Genomic DNA, 17,303 nt, shown 5'->3' on the forward strand with positions numbered 1-17,303 from the left:
CTGAGGATCTATCACATGCCAATAGCCTGGGAAAGGAGATGAGGAAAGTGCCCAGGACGTCCCGGAGAGGAATCTGCAAGTGAACCTGGGCTGCCCGGGGCTCCGAGGCTGCAACCGCGTGGGTCTGGCCGTGCCCTTCCCGGGCCGGTCTGGGCGCACGTGGGGCGGCCTGCTGCGCTGCTCCTCGGCTGCGCGCGCCGCCTGCGCCTCTCGGTGCCCCGCCCGGCTGGACTCCCGCCCCTAGCCCGACCCACACGTGGGTTTCCGCACGTCCGCCCGGCTCCCACCCTGACGTCAGCCCGAGGTTCCATTTAAGGCCCCTCCCGCTTCGGGCTCGGTGTGCTGGAGCCGCTGTCGCTGAGTCCGGACCCCGCTGCCCTCTGCCGCGCGCCCCGACGCCGCCCATCGTCCACTCCCGGTACGGCCAGGCGCGGTGTGCGAACACGGATGGGGAGGTCCGCGGCCCGCACAGGGGTCCCTGTCCGGGGTGCAGGCGCAGAGCCCCCAGGCCTGGGCGGTGTAGGGCACGCGTGGCCTCGCCGCGTGCGCTCGGCGCCGCGTCCACTTCCTCTAGCCGTGCTGGGGTTCCGGGCGGAGGGGCTCCACCCAACCTGGGTCGGGAAGTCGGGTGTCTAGGGAAGGACCCGGGGATGACTGGCTGCAGGCGGGGGTGGGGAGGGGACAGCCGTGCAGAACGAGGTCCGGGGCGGATTCTCCCTGCGGTTTGTAGTTTCCCACGGGTGGACCCCGCGGTGGTGCTTCCTGCAGATTACTGGGCGCGCTTGCCCTAAGTGCAGTTTGCTAAGATTCTCGGGTATTAGGGGTTGTGCTAATAAGCTCGGTGAGTGCAAAGACGAAGCGGGCAAAGTCGCAGCCCTCGGGCACACCAGGCGCTAGGTCCCGGTGAGTGGGTGCCCCGACCTTGAAGCCGGGAAGAGGTTTTGGTGGGGCTGGTTTTCTGCAGGGAGAACTCTCTTCCCTCGGGCAGCCGTACAGAACTGTGTAGAAATAGCGATGCGTAAGGAGACCCAGTTCCAGCTTGGTGACCCCGGGCTTCCTGCCCAGAGGTCCTTGCCGGGTATTTTTGCATTTTGGACCCATGTCAAAAACAGACATGGTGCTTTGGGGATGCAACTTGGGATGTGCCCAGCGAGTGCGGTGCGGGTTGATGGGCACGGTGGAAGTCTCCTGGGGGTGCCACCGGTGTCCGGTAACTTTGAGGCACCACGCCTCAGGCCCTCTGGCTGAACTGATGAAATTTCCTTATGCCCGACCTCCGTCTTTGCAACAGGGACTGGGTTGCAGCCGCACCAGTCCCCTCCCTCGAGATTGGTTAAAATGCCTCGGTTCCTGTTACTGGATTTTAAAATCTGACTCTGGCCACTGGCCAGGCCATGGAGGCTTGCCAGCCCGGCCCCACGTTGCTCCCTTGTGCTTCCAGGCACTAGAAAGGAGGACTGACCCCCCCTCCTCCAGACTGACCCCTCCGACTGCCCCTGCGCTCCAGCGGGCGGTGTAAGCCATCCACCGTGTGCCTTCCAGTTTCTCAATGGCCAGTGGCCACTAGACTTTAACACCCCCCTCCCCACCCCGCCTTGCTTTGGAATGCGCATGCGCACCGACTTCCTGAGCCAGCTTCCGGATCTGGAGGTGGGGGGTGGGAGAGTAAGTGGAGTAAGCGTGAGCATGCGCACGTCTGAGCACGTTGCTTTGGGGTCCACCTTGCATTCGTTAGTGGGTTGCTCTGCGCTTAGGTTGGTCCTTGCCTGAGGAGTTAGCACCGAAACTTACTATGGGATTCTGAACTCGGTGATATTGTCTGGGTAGACGCCATCGCTTTCTGGGGTTACTAAACGAGATGGGCGAACCCTCAGGAGGCTGCACTTACACGGAAACATCATTGTTACTTTTCCATTTCAAGGTGAGGGCCTTCACGCTAAGAACCAGACCAGACCCTGGCATTGCCTTGCCCCTTGGTTTTTCTTTTCTACCCTTTTAGTCAAAGCAGTCAAAACGAAATAAAATCAGCTTTTTTTAAGACTAGGTTTTGGTAAGTAAGCATAGAAAAGAATGCAATGACACCAACTGTCTCCCGCTTAGGTCCCTTTTGGTTCCAAGTCCAGGATGGCAAGCCTCAAGGATCAGCTGATTGTGAACCTTCTTAAGGAAGAACAGACCCCCCAGAACAAGATTACAGTGGTTGGGGTTGGTGCTGTTGGCATGGCCTGTGCCATCAGTATCTTGATGAAGGTAAGTCAGAATCACCGTTCCCTGAAGCCCAGTGTCCCCAAGTACATCGTTACACTGCATATAAAAAATAGCTTCCTGCCCTCATTCACAAACTGTATGTGAAACATTTTGAAACACCTTGACAAGCCGTAAGAGTCATTAAAATAAAAGAATCGAAGGTTATCAGTTGGAGGCCTGTTTCTTAAAGTCTCTGCACTGGCCGGATGTGGTGAATGGGAGTGCTTGGGAGGCAGAGACATGTGGATCTCTGAGTTTGAGGCCAGCCTGCTCTACATAGTGAGTTCCAGGTCAGCTGGGGCTACAGGGAGACCCTGTCTCCAAAAGACAGATAGACAGACATAAATAAATAGTAAAATTCTCTGCACAGCATCAACCTGCCCTACAATGAAAGAAAAGTTTTCCTTTAGTTTTCTTTTTTTTCCAGTCATAGGAATTGAACCTTGGGCCTCCTTGCTAAGCAATCACTTTACCACTGATCTAAAGGAATTTTTGAATTAAAATTATATGTACATATGCTAAACTTTACAGTCATACTGAATGGGGGCTGGAAAGATGGCCCAACAGTTAAGAGCACTTGATGCTCTTACAGAGGACCCAAGTTTTGTTCCCAGCATCCATGTGGCAGCAGACACCTGTTGTGGCACATGCATGCCCATACATACATAATACAATAAATAACCTTTAAAAAAAATTTGTTATACAAGGTCGTGAACAATGGGGTTTGGATAGAAAGCTTATGGTAACCCTTGCGTTATGATTTCTTAAAAAGATTTATTCGTGGGGCTGGAGAGAACACTGGTTGTTCTTGCAGAAGACCCAGGTTCGAATCCCAGGACCCACAAGGCAGCTAACAACTGTCCGTAACTCCAGTTCCAGGGGATCCTACAGCCTCTTCTGTCCTCCGCGGGCATTGCACAACACGGGTGCACTTACCTACATGCAGGAAATATATGTACAAGTATATGCAGTGAGTCCAGTGCCTTTGGAGGACAGAGAGGTCAGTGGACAACTTTTGAGGATCATTTCTCCTTTCACTCCGGGTTTTAGGAGTAGAACTAAGCTTATGTTGCACAGTAAGTGCATTTACCCCTGAGCCAAACACCTTGCTGGCTCCAATTTTCTTATCTATTATAGAGCTAAAGTCTAATTAGGCAACTAGTGAATCTTCCCCCCATTTTTGCTATATGCCTGGCATTCATTACACAGTGTAGGCAGGCTGATAGAACAGTCCCCATGCCTCCTGTGTACTGGAATTAGAGGCGTGTACTACCACACCTAGCTTTAAAAGTACTTTTTTGAAAGTACTAAAACCTAGTTTATATCAAAAATAATGGAGGAAATGCTTAAAAAAATTTAAAGACAAATTCTCACGTAGCTCAGAATGGTCTTGAACTCTTGATCTTGCTTTTACTGCCCAAGTACTAGGGTTATAGGCATGCACCACCTCCACACCTGGCCCTTCAAAGACAGCTTCATGTAACCATGCTTGCCTCAAACTCAAGGTGTAGCCAAGGATGATGTTGACTCCTGGTCCTCCTGCCTTGCCTTCCAAATGTGGGATTTCAGGCATGTGGCACATACCTAGAAATTCTATTTATTTTCCGTTTACTAGTTCTCACTGCAGCCCCAGCTGAGTGCTGGGAGCACAGGTGTCTGCCAACCACACCTGGCTCAGGTAGTGTTCAGTCCTAAAATATTTCAAGTTTTAGTTAACCTTTGTGATAACATGGACATATCATATCCTTTAAACTCACAGGTTCTACTGAAAGGGTGATTTCCACCAGTATTACACAATACACAGTATTGGTTCACATACAGAAAACAGTGAAGAAAAATTGCATGTTCTGCTGGAAACTCTCAAAGTAGCAGTTTCCTGTTTCACTAAATATTTTGTGTTCTAGGACTTGGCAGATGAGCTTGCGCTTGTTGATGTCATGGAGGACAAACTGAAGGGCGAGATGATGGATCTGCAGCATGGCAGCCTTTTCCTTAAAACACCAAAAATTGTCTCCGGCAAAGGTCGGTTTCAGCAAGCTTCTCCTGTGTTCTGTGCTACGCTTAAGCCCCTCATCAGACTTGAAATACTGACTCTGTACACAGGATCACAGAGGCTTGGGAATTTTGTGTCAGTGCTTAATGAGTATCTTTGTTGTTTTGAGATGGTCTTCCTGTAGCCCCAGTTGGCCTGGAACTCACTATGTAGACCAGGCTGGCCTCCACCTCACAGAGATCCGCCTGCCTCTGCTTCCTGAGTGCTGAGTCTAAAGGTGTGCACCACCACACCTGGCTGAGTGTCAGAGTTTTGATTTCTGTAAATGATTTTAAGTGTAACTCTAAGTTGTCCACATGTAGAATTAAAATGTAACTCTCTAAACGGTAGGTCCATATTTTAGCTACATTGGATTTGTTTCTTCCTTAATTTTTAGGAATCAGATCTTTGCTGTTATTTTATTTATTTATTTTTGAGACAGGGTAGCTCCAGCTGGTCTGGAACTTTTTCTTTTTTTTTTTTTTAAATATATTATTATTTTTATTTTATGTGTATGGGTACATTGTCTGCATGTATGTGAGTGCACCTGTGTCGTGCAATGCCATGGAGGTCAGAAGAGGGCTTCGGATTCCCCTGGAACTGGAGTTAAGGACGGTTTTTGTAGCCGCCATGTGGGTGCTGGGAATCGAATCCAGGTCCTCTGCAAGAGCAGTCAGTGCTTTTAACCGCTGAGCCATCTCTCCAGCCCCAGTCTGGAACTTTTTAACTGTGTGTGTGTGTGCGCGCACGCACATGTACATGCAGGTGCCCAGGAGGTGTTAGGTCTCCCTGGAGCTGGAGTTATAGGCAGTTGTGAGCTGCCTATGTGGGTGCTGTGAGCTGAACTCAGGTCCTGCAAAAGCTCTTAATCTCTGAGCCATCTCTCCATCCCCTCAACCACATTTCAAATGTGTGCGTGTTACCAGGATCAGGTGCAAGGCCCATCCAGTGTGAGGCGAGTGCTGTACCTGCTTGGTGAGACACCACAGCTTTGCTTCAAATGTTTGTATGCCCTCCTTTGACTACTAACACAGGGTTGAGAATGTTAACTTAGAAGCCTGTTCAGCAGATACCTCTCGGCTTGACCTTTTTACAGTTAGCTAGTACCAGGAGACCAGGTTGAAAGTCTTTGACCTCTTGCCTGATAGCTATCTGGGTCAGCTGCCCTGTGCCACAGAGGATCTTGAAGAGAGAAAATAGAGGGAAGAGGGAGGAAGAAAATCCTGCTGGTCTCTTGGCAACAATTAGGTAACTAAGTAAGAAAGTGTAGGAAGAAGGACCACTGGGTAGGAAGTAGTGATCACATGGACTGGATTCCTTCTGGTCGTTATCTAGTTACATATTCCCCACATTTATAAACCAAAGGAGCTGTCTGCGAGGCAGTACGGGATTTATCTGCCACGCACATACAGCCTGTGTAAAATTGTCTGCACAAGGAGCTGATGGAACAAAGTGTTGCTGACTAAATAAGCGTTTCCTTAAAAGGGCTTAATTTCTGGCCATTCTTTTTTTCTCTAGACTACAGTGTAACTGCCAATTCCAAGCTGGTCATCATCACAGCTGGGGCGCGGCAGCAGGAGGGGGAGAGTCGTCTCAATTTGGTCCAGCGTAATGTGAACATCTTCAAGTTCATCATCCCTAATGTTGTGAAGTACAGTCCAAACTGCAAATTGCTCGTCGTTTCAAATCCAGGTAAGCCTTTAAAATGGCATAAACACACAGCCTGTAGCAAACCTAATGATATGTGTTACATTGTGTGCACATAAAGTAGTTCATCTTAAAGTATTAGGTGCCTCTGAATGTAGTTGCAGCTTAAAATTAGTTGTGATCTGTATAGGGGTAGATTTATAAGTAATTTTTTTTCTTTTTTTTTTTGTCTTTTTGAGACAGGGCCTCCCTGTAGCCCCAGCTGGCCTGGAACTTGCTCTGTAGACCAGGCTGGCCTTAAACTCACAGAGATCCACCTGCCTCTACCTCCCAAGCACTGGGATTAAAGGTGTGCGCCACCACACCTGGCTGTAAGTAATTTTTTTATTTGGTGTGCAGTTTATTTTCACAAAAAGAATACTTCTTGAATAAATGGGCTTGATATAGCACAGAGATTTAAAAATATTTACCAAAATACTGATTGTCATGAACAGTATCAGTCCCTGTAGAATCACGGGTCTCTAGCAGCCTTTGAGTCACCTGTCTCTAAATGTTTTCTTTATAGTGGATATCTTGACCTATGTGGCTTGGAAGATAAGTGGCTTTCCCAAAAACAGAGTTATTGGAAGTGGTTGCAATCTGGATTCAGCCCGGTTCCGTTACCTGATGGGAGAAAGGCTGGGTGTTCACCCACTGAGCTGTCACGGATGGGTCCTTGGGGAGCATGGAGACTCGAGTGGTAAGTATGTAACATAACTGAATTCTCTTCGTTTTACAGAATATAAAAAAAATCTCCAGGCATTTCATTATTGATTTAAATAAAGCCTAAATCAAATATGTGCCGATAATGGCTGAATAGTTTCCTGGCATCTCTCATTTGTATGATTATATGCTAAGAATTAAGATTTTTAGCCATATTGTATTGTCATATAATTTATGGCAAGGAAGATGAATTTTGTTTACTTCCATTGAAGTAAATAAATAACTGTGGACATGCTAACTGGGTTTTTTTGAGACAGGTCTCCCTATAGCCTAGGCTGTCCTGTAACTCATAACAATCCAACTTTAACCTCTTCTTAAGTATTGCAATTTCAGACATGAACCACTATGCCCAACTTACTCATTTGATGCTGAAGATTGAACCCAGGCCTCCTATACCATGTACAAATTGTACCACTACTGAGTTGTACCCCTAATGCCTGGACGCATTAAAACCATCATTCTCAGATAGTTTCAGTTACTTAGCTATTTAATTTTTATGTATTTTTGAGACAGGGTCTCCCTGTAGCCCCAGCTGGCCTGGAACTCACTATGTAGACCAGGCTGGCCTCAGTCTCACAGAGATCCACCTCCTAAATGCTGGGATCAAAGGCATGTGCTACCACGCCCAGCCCACAAATAATTTTTTTAAAGTGGGTCGCCACCCCTATCTGAGGGGATTGGATAGACAGCGGTGTGCTGTGCCTGAAGCAAGTGTGGCTGTACTGTTTCTTCCAGTGCCTGTGTGGAGTGGCGTGAACGTTGCTGGCATCACCCTGAAGAATCTGAACCCAGACCTGGGCACCGATGCAGATAAGGAACAGTGGAAGGATGTTCACAAACAGGTGGTTGACAGGTGAGATTTAACAATGAAGATTTAAAATGCATTTATCTGAAGGATGAAGATTTTAAAAATATTTTTATTATTTTTATTTTATGTGTATAAATGTATTGCTTGCATGCGAGTGCACCTGTGTCATGCAGTGCCCGAGGAGGTCAGACGAGGATGTCAGAGTCCCCTGGAACTGGAGTTAAGGATAGTTGTTAGCCGCCATGTGGGTGCTGGGATTTGAACCTGGGTCCTATGCAAGAGCAGTCAGTGCTCTTAACTGCTGAGCCACCGACAGTGGTCGGGAGTGTGAGATGATGCCAGCACTTTGAAAATAGTGGGGAAGTTCTTTTTTAACTGAAAATGGATCTGCCTCACAGCCCAGCAATTGCAGAGAATAGTTCCCACACAAACAGGTAAAAATACTTGCAATTATAGATAATCTTAACATTGCAGGATCTAGAAGTCTAGTGTCTAGAAGCTTTCTTTACTTTTCAACTGTTAAGTAAGCAAGTTGAGGCTGGAGAGATGACTCAGTAGTTGAGACTTGCTTTGCTGTTCTTGCAGAAGACCTAGGTTCAGTACTCAGCACCCAGTTCCCAGTTGGTACATAGTCAGGTAGCTCACAACCTCCTGTAACCCAATCCCAGGTCTCTTTTGGCCTCCAAGTTCCCATACACTCAGACACATAAATCAAAGTAAATCTTTTTTTAAAGTCTACCCTCAACAGCATATCATTAATTCACTCAGAAATAAGATCTTTTTACAGTGTAAGTTACTTTTTGTTGTTTTTAGACAGGGTCTCCTTTGAGCCCTGGCTTACCTAGAATTCAGAGATACACCTGCCTCTGTCTCCCAAGTGCCAGGATTAAAGTCATGTGCCACCATGCCTGGCCACACATCCAAGTTTTCTTTTTTTAAGATTTATTTAAAAGTTCCAGGCCAGCTCTAGTCCAGCCAGCCTGGAACTCACTATGTAGACCAAGCTGGCCTCAAACTCACAGACATCTGCCTGCCTTATTTATGTATCTGTGTGAGGGTATGTTCCCATGGAAGCCAGATGCGTCAGATCCCCCAGGAGCTGGAGCTGTAGGTAGTTGTGAGCCACCAAACATGGTTTCTGGGAATTGAACTTCGGTCCTCTGGAAGAGCCCTACACGCTCTTAACCACTGAGCCATCTCTCCAGCCTACATCTAAATTTCTTATTTTACTCATAAATAGTAAAAACACAACCAACTTGGCCTCGATTCATGAGTAGTTAGTATTTATTAGCAATTACTGTGATGGGAACTTTTCCACTTGGAGTTGTTAATTACTTCTAAACTCTGGCCATGTGTGGGCACCAGGTCTACCGATACTAGCTGTCAGATACCAACAGTGCTTCTTGGTTAGAATTGTTAGGGCACTGGAGAGACAGCTCAGTGGGTAGGAGCACTTGCTGCTCTTTCAAAGGACTGGGATTCACTGCCCAGCTCCCACATCTGATACCCCATGGGCACCTGCACACATGTGCTGGGCATATACACACACTCAGGTACATATGTACACATAAAATATATTCCCCCCTTGGTATTTTGAGCCCTGGCTGGCCTAGAACTCACTCTGTAGACCAGGCTCGTCCTCATCCTCACGCCTTTACCCTCCAGCAGGCTCACTTCAGGTAGTCTTGAATCAAGCATGCCGTGTGATCCATGCGTGCTGGTATGTGTGCACTGTGCTGCGGACCAGCTACATGACCAGTCCAGCATTTCACGTTTTTTCCCTCTGCCGTCACTCCCAGTGTGTTACATTTCTGAGAATCATCGATTTTATTGTAGGTGTAGCTTACTTGTGCTGACAGTTAATATGCCTTCTATCAATATACAAGAATCTCTCCGTCTGTTTAAGGGGTCAGACTTTTCCTTTGTTCACGCTGCTGTAGCTGTGAATGACTGTATTCGTTGTCTGTCATAGGCATAGGTCATTTTCGTGTAAGGGAAGTCTGTGGCGTTATTGTCAAACGTGTTCAGTAAAAGCTTTGTTTTTCCTTGTCTCCCTGCCCGTCCCTGTTCTTCAGTGCCTATGAGGTGATCAAATTGAAAGGTTATACTTCCTGGGCCATTGGACTGTCTGTGGCAGATCTGGCGGAGAGCATAATGAAGAATCTTAGGCGGGTGCACCCAATTTCCACCATGATTAAGGTAACGGGACTGGAGGGACTCGTTGTATTTCTGTGCTTTATTTACTGGCTCAATTCCTGATGTGAAATAAACTCACTTACACCTTTTCTGTTGGAGGCTTATGGGATTAGTTACTGTTCACTGGAACTGTCTAGCTTGCAGATACTTGACTACATGCCTCTCAAAAAGTTTTTCTGAGCTAGGTGTACGACTGTGAGGCTTTTACACCAGGAAAAATAAAAACCATGATTACATTTGTCACAGTGTTATAAAAATTGGACAGCATAATAATGAATTATGTATAATGGTAACAGTTTTAGGTGTTTTTTAATTTTGTTTTGTTTGAGACGAGGTCTCATGTGTTGCACCCACTGGCCTAGCCATGAGCTGTAGCTAAGGGTAAACTTGAACCAGCTCCCATGTGCTGGGATCACAGGTGTGTGCCACAATGCCTGGTGATTGCAATTTTAGTGACTTTCTATTAGTGCCTTTCTGTTAATTACTACATCATACCTGAACATCTAGAAAGGGATTTCTACTTGTTTTAAAAGGCTTCATAGCTGGGCGTGGTAGAAACAGGCAGGCTGATCTCTTGAGATTAAGGCCAGCCTGGTCTGCATAGTGAGTTCCAGGGACAGCTGGGGCTACAGGGAGACCTTGTCTCAAAGACCCCCGCCCCCTAAAAAAAGAAGATCCGAAACCTTGGGTGTAGACAAGGTCTCAGCTCTTGTTTGTCTCTGTGTTCAGGGTCTCTACGGAATAAAGGATGATGTCTTCCTCAGTGTGCCCTGTGTCCTGGGACAGAACGGGATCTCAGACGTGGTGAAGGTGACTCTGACCCCAGAAGAGGAGGCCCGCCTGAAGAAGAGCGCAGACACGCTCTGGGGAATCCAGAAGGAGCTGCAGTTTTAGTCTCCTGACGTCACAGCCTGCACTGTCCAGGCTGCAGCAGGCTTTCTGCTGGAGATTGTACATGTTTTCCTTTCCACCTGAGCTGTGATCAGTGCAGTTGTATGAAGAAGGTGTAGGAAAGCATGGAGTTCCTAAAGGTAGAAGCCCCACCACAGCTGTATCCTGATGCTAAATGGTACTTGTGTAGTTGTAAACTGGTTAGTGTGAAAAAGTTTTACCATCTGAGACACCACTGCCAATTTGTACAGGATCCACTTCCCTGTAAACCGGATGTCTTACTGTGTGCTATCTGACTTCACCAAACATGCCTAGTCAAGTTTTTTCCAATTAGTCACATCCTGGGATGCAGTGTATAAATCCATTACAGCATGTCTTATGCAGAATTGTCCTAAAGGATCTTATTTTGTGTATTATTTAATGTATCAATGTACACAGCAATAGAATGTAAAAAGTAAAATCTGCATATGGGTAATGCAATCAGCTACCAAGTGTCCTGCCAACTGAAACACCAAATAAACCTTGAACAGTGGCTGCTCTGTTAATTTATTAAGATGGGTTTGGCTTCAAAAACCTTTAATCCTAGCACTCAAATAGGGAGAGGCAGGCAGAGCTCTTGAGTTGGGGGCCAGCCTGGGTCTACTGTTACATAATGAGACCGTGTCTCAAAACAAAGAAATCCCAAAGTTAGGCTAGGGAGGTGGTTCAGTTGGTACATGGCTCACTTGGTACGGTGAGCTTGTACCATAGTGTGAGGGCCTGAATGTAATCCCTAGCATGTTGGACAAGAGTGCAAACTTGTCATCCCTGCCCTGGAGAGGTGCACAGGGCTGGGTCCATGGAGCTCACTGGCAAGTCAGAGTTGTGAACTGGGCTCATTGAGGAACACGGCTCAATAAAAGGTGGGGGCGGGACAAATGAAGGTACCCCAAAGTCCATCTTGGTCTACACGCATGTGATGTACACACATACACAAAAGTCACAAAACTTTTTTTTTTTTTTTCAGAGCTGAGGACCGAACCCAGGGCCTTGTGCTTGTTATGCAAGCGCTCTACCACTGAGCTAAATCCCCAACCTCTGCTGTTTTTTTTTTGAAACAGTCACGGATACCTGCCTGTCCCTGCATCTGACTCCTGAGTGCTGGGATTAAAGCACTTAGCTAGCTGCCCCCTACCCTTTTTTTTTAACTTGGAAATTCTAAGCTGTTTGGACAACTCTTGTTTTTTTTCAGGGTACTAGTTGAGCTGCTGTTTAATATGAATTTATGTTAGTGGTGTTGCTAGATTGTTACTAGTGCCTTTCCATTATAAATGATTTTTCTGTTGCTTTTTTTTTTTTTTTTGGTCTTTTTGAGACAGGGTCCCCCTGTAGCCCCAGCTGACCTGGAACTGTGTAGACCAGGCTGGCCTCAAACTCACAGAGATCCACCTGCCTCTGCCTCCCAAGTGCTGGGATTAAAGGCATGCACCACCACGCCCGGCTATAAATGATTTTAATAACTTAAGCCAAGGAGTTAAGAGATGACTAGTTGGCCAGGAATGATCGTATACATTTTTAATCCTAACATCCAGTGAGTTCAAGTACAGTCTGTTCTACACAGCAAGTTCCAGACCAGCCAGGGCTACTGCATAGTGAGAACCTGTCCCAAGAACTAATATTTTGGGGCTAGAGAGATGGATGGCTCAGTGGTTAAGAGCGCTGGCTGCAAAGGACCTAGGTTCAGTGCCCAGCACTCACATGGCAGCTAACAACCATCTGTAACTGCACTTCCAGGGGATCCAATGTCCAGTGTCTGACCTCCGCAGGCATTGCATAGCACAGGTTGGCATCTATAATGATAAATGTAAATGTAAAAAATTCAAAACTTTCCAATTGCCCATAAGCAGTGGTACTGGGTCACTAAAGAATGCATTTTTGGGATTCTTTGCCCCCTGGAAGCCAGTAACATGATGCTAGTTCTAAACCTGGGTGGGAATAGTGGCTTAGTGTAGGTGAAGGTACTTTCTGCCAAGATGGATGAACTGAGTTCAATCCCTGGAACCCACTTGGTAGAAAGAGAGAAGCAACTCCCCAAAGTTGGCCAGACACATACACAAAGGAAAGAAATGTAATAAAAAATTCTAAACCAAGTACCCCTGGTTTCTTCTGCTTTAGTTTTCTCCCAAGATATTTTGTAACCAACTCTTACCTAGGCCTGAAAGTTCCACTTAGGTTCAGTGTGATAACTTGCCATTGATGGAATCAAACTAAAGCCCCCCAGGTTAAAGTGGATTCAAACCAAATCCCCCAGACCAAAGAAAAATATTCTGGGAAACTGTACAAGGAAGGAAGAGGTAAAATTCTAACTGCTGAGAAAGAGCTGACCTTTTCATGCTCCGTACACAAGCCAGACATCACCTGAAACTTTCCCCCTCCCACTGCTGCCGGTTGCTGCCGGCCCCCTCCCACTGCTGCCGGTTGCTGCTGGCCCCCTCCCACTGCTGCCGGTTGTGGTTTGTGGTTTTTGCCTTTAAAAGTTGCCTGTAAGCTGAGAGGCAGGGGACCGTCTGCACCAATGATTAAATCCTCTTGGTTGTTGCGTCTCCTGGTTTGAGGACTGAGTTATTGGGGTGCGGCCTCCCATGGACGTTGGGTGCCCCAGCCTGGGGGGGGGTCCTACATTTGGGGGCTCATCTGGGATTCGGTTGCCCCAGACCTATTTCCTCAGATCAGCAGGAGGTAAGGACGTCTTGTAGTTTGTCTTGGTCTGTCTTAATGTCTGTCAGTCATTTCCTGTTTTGGGAACGTTCCGTCTGAACAATTGTGCCTGTACAGGACCTGTAAGTCTGTATTCTGGGAACCAGCGGGAAGTCTGTATTCTGGGAACCAGCAGGAGTGACAGACGTGCCCAGAGGCCCCTGGTTCCGACACTCTGGCCTTAGTGACCAGAGTGATCTGGAGTGGGGAGGACAGCGTAGCTTTCCTCACCCCAGGAGAAGGGAGATTGGCCTGGCTACTCCCCTCCCAATCTGTACTTTCAGTTTTGAGTCAAGAAACCGCAGCGAGGATTTTTGTTTTGTGTTTGTCTGTGTTTGTACTTGGGGATCCTGAAAGTGAAAATGGTGAGTGCAGTGTGTGTCTGAGTGTAAGAAGGACCGGTCCACATGAATGTGATTTAATGCGGTGTATGTATGTGCTTGATGGTGTGTTAATATCTTAAAAGGGGAAGGTCTGGTTTTGTATTTTTCTCTACACTCTCTATTTTAAACCTTCCCTTCCTCCTTCTCTTTCCTTTTATTCTTGGTCTAAGTCTTTGCGAGGGACCATTAAAGGCGAAAGAACAATTGAGGTTTTCTGGTTAGGGCCACTCCCTGATGTAAGCCAAAGGCTCTTAGCCCTCTTAGTGGACCCCGTTCCTCTCTCTCTCTCTCTGGCCACTGAAACAGCCCCGAGGGCACGGGTCAAGCAAATAAGAGCCATAGGGCGCTCGCCGCTAAAAGACTCCCGTGGAAGGATAAGGGGGTCCCAGACGTGAATCCCAGATAAATTCATGTCCCCCACAGAAGAAAAACTGGGCAACTATAGGTACTTGTCCTTAAGCACATTCACAGGTCACTATTGTTTTCTTACTCTCCCCCTCTCCTGTGACCTCCACTATGGGTCAATCGCTAACTACCCCTTTAAGCTTAACTCTGGAACACTGGAAGGAGGTCGTGAAACGGGCCCACAACGTATCATTGGAGGTCCATAAGAAGAAGTGGCAGAGTCTCTGTTCCTCTGCATGGCCCTCTTTTGAAAAAAGATGGCCAAGGGATGGGACTTTTGACCTTGCTACTATCTTGCAGGTTAAGGAATACATTTTCCACCCAGGACCACATGGACATCCGGACCAGGTGGCCTACATAGTCACCTGGGAAGACTTGGCCCGGAACCCCACATCTTGGGCACAGCCGTTCCTACCTCCTAGGGGAACTGAAGAGACTGACCAGGGGCCTCCTGTCCCTTCTGCTCCCCTGAGTCTTACTTCTTCCCTCCTGCCCCTTCAGTCTGCCTCTGAGAAGAAGTAAAAGCCAGTCCTCCCCGAGGACCAAGCTTCCCTAACCCTCCTTGATAAACCTGACAAATCCACTCCTCTAACAGACTCTGCTTAAGGAGGGATGGGGGGGCCCTCTGATGGAAACTGGACTGCCCAGGTTTTTCCCCTCTGAACTATAGGGGATCAGATCCAGTACTGGCCTTTTTCAGCCTCTGAGTTGTATAATTAAAAGACTCATAACCCCTCTTTTTCTCAGGATTCTCAGGCTCTAACTGCTTTAATAGAGTCTATTCTCACCCACCAACCCACTTGGGAGGAGTGTCAGCAACTCCTCCAGGCACTTCTAACCACAGAAGAAAGACAGCGAGTCATCCTGGAGGCCCGGAAAAATGTCCCCGGGCAGGATGGGAGACCCACTCTGCTCCCAAATGAAATAGACGAAGGAATTCCTCTGACCAGACCCAACTGGAACCACGAGACCCTGGCTGGTAGGGAGCATCTCCGTCTTTATCGCCAGACTCTTTTAGCGGGTCTCAAAGGGGCCGGAAGGTGCCCGACCAACTTGGCAAAGGTACAGGCTATAACCCAGGCTATAACCCAAGGAAAAAATGAAACCCCCACAGGGTTTCTAGAACGCTTGATAGAGGGATATTGGATGTACACCCCTTTTGACCCCACAGCCCAGGAGCGTCAGGCAGATCTTATTATGGCCTTTATAGGACAATCAGCTCCTGACATTCGTGGTAAGCTCCAATGGCTGGAGGGCCTTCAGGGGTACCCCTTACAGGATTTAATAAGACAAGCTGAAAAAAATCTATAATAAGCAAAAAACTTTAAAAGAAAGAGAGGATAGAATCAGAAAAGAGCAGGAAAAAATTAAGTTAAATTTTGGCCACAGTAGTTCAGGGAATAGGACCAGGACCAGGTAGGAACCTGGGAGACAAGAGAAGGCCCCGAGTGGATAAAGACCAGTGTGCCTATTGCAAGGAGAGAGGACATTGGGCTGGAGAATGTCCGAAGAAGCTGAACAGACTTCAAAAGAAAACAACCCCAGTCCTGACTAGGGAAGTCGAGGCCAGGAGCTCCCCTCTGAGCCCAGGGTAACCTTGAAGATAGGGGGGCAATTGACTACCTTCATGGTAGACACAGGAGCTCAGCACTCGGTCCTGACAGCAACTAAGGGACCTATGAGTTCCAAAACAGCCTGGGTTCAAGGGGCCACCAGAGGAAAAAAACATACAGATGGACCACAGAAAGAAAAGTGGACCTCAGCACAGGACGAGTCTCCCACTCGTTCTTATTGGTCCCCGACTGTCCATACCCTCTTCTTGGGAGAGATTTACTCTCTAAGCTGAGAGCCTACATCCACTTCACTAGAAAGGGAGCTACTGTAAAAGGAAAAGATGGAGCTCCACTACAGGTATTAACCTTGCGGCTGGAAGATAAACATCGGTTATATGAGGGACCAATAGCAGGAACTCTTGGTATATCTGATTGACTAAATAAAATCCCCTCAGCATGGGCCGAGACAGGAGGCCCAGGACTAACACACAACCAGCCTCCAATAGTGGTTATACTAAAACCATCTGCAACTCCAGTTTCAATCAAACAATACCCTATGAACAAAGAGGCCTGAGAGGGAATCAGGCCCCACATTCAGAGACTTTTACAAATGGGCATACTTCACCCTTGCCAATCCCCTTGAAACACCCTGCTGCTCCCTGTAAAAAAGCCAGGGACAGATGATTATCAACCAGTTCAAGACTTAAGAAAAGTCAATCAGAGGATAGAAGATATCCATCCCACTGTTTCTAATCCCTATAATCTCCTGAGTTCTGTACCTCCCAGTCACAGCTGGTATACTGTACTTGACCTGAAGGATGCGTTCTTCTGCCTAAGGCTGAGCCCGGTTAGCCAGCCCATCTTTGCTTTTGAATGGAAGGACCCTGAAGCTGGAATATCGGGACAACTAACCTGGACACAACTTCCCCAAGGATTCAAGAACTCCCCTACTCTAGCAGGAACCAGGCAGTAGCCTCTATCCCCCCACCAACCCCAGCCAGAGGACTCAGAGAGTTCTTGGGAAATGCAGGATTTTGTAGACTATGGATACCGGGTTTCGCTAAAATAGCAGCTCCTCTATATCCTTTAACAAAGAGTGGGACCCCTTTTGTCTGGAGTGAAGAACACCAGAAACCTTTTGACAAGATAAAAAGAGCGCTGCTGACGGCTCCAGCGTTAAGATTGCCAGATCTGACAAAACCTTTCATCCTATATATAGATAAAAATAATGAGATAACAAAAGGAGTTCTTACTCAGACTTTGGGACCCTGGAAAAGGCCAGTGGCTTATCTCTCAAAGAGACTGGACAATGTGGCCACAGGCTGGCCCCCATGCTTGAGAATAATGGCAGCAATAGCATCCCTGGTAAAAGATTCAGATAAACTCACTATGGGTCAGCCCCTGACTGTTATAACACCACATGCAGTGGAGTCTATCATTAGACAGCCTCCTGACAGATGGTTGTCAAATGCCAGAGTGACCCATTACCAGGCACTATTATTAAATCCAGAAAAGATCAAGTTTGGTAGCCCTGCCACCTTAAACCCTGCCACGCTGCTACCAACCCCCCAGAAAGACACTGAGATTCCCCATGATTGGCAGCAAATACTTGTGGAGACCCATGGGACCAGAGAGGACCTCAC

General features: G+C 47.4%; 1 protein-coding gene across 2 annotated transcripts; it reads left to right on the plus strand.

Annotated features, from left to right (window-relative positions):
• The first annotated feature begins 191 nt into the window (after positions 1–191).
• Ldha (lactate dehydrogenase A) lies at positions 192–11,115 on the plus strand. 2 transcript variants are annotated; one of them, XM_008831695.3, is made up of 8 exons: positions 192–418; positions 2,101–2,250; positions 4,152–4,269; positions 5,798–5,971; positions 6,492–6,665; positions 7,424–7,541; positions 9,572–9,695; positions 10,422–11,115. In XM_008831695.3, the coding sequence occupies exons 2-8, from the start codon at positions 2,125–2,127 to the stop codon at positions 10,584–10,586; spliced, it is 999 nt and encodes a 332-aa protein (XP_008829917.1). In that variant the 5' UTR covers positions 192–418; positions 2,101–2,124; the 3' UTR covers positions 10,587–11,115. The 2 variants fall into 2 exon arrangements, with proteins under 2 accessions (XP_008829917.1, XP_029418741.1); XM_029562881.1 differs by lacking the exon at positions 192–418 and adding an exon at positions 882–903.
• Positions 11,116–17,303: the final 6,188 nt, after the last annotated feature.

Source organism: Nannospalax galili, unplaced genomic scaffold (genome assembly GCF_000622305.1).
Source record: "Nannospalax galili isolate Female #2095 unplaced genomic scaffold, S.galili_v1.0 scaffold615, whole genome shotgun sequence".
In the NCBI taxonomy this organism is placed as follows: domain Eukaryota; kingdom Metazoa; phylum Chordata; class Mammalia; order Rodentia; family Spalacidae; genus Nannospalax; species Nannospalax galili.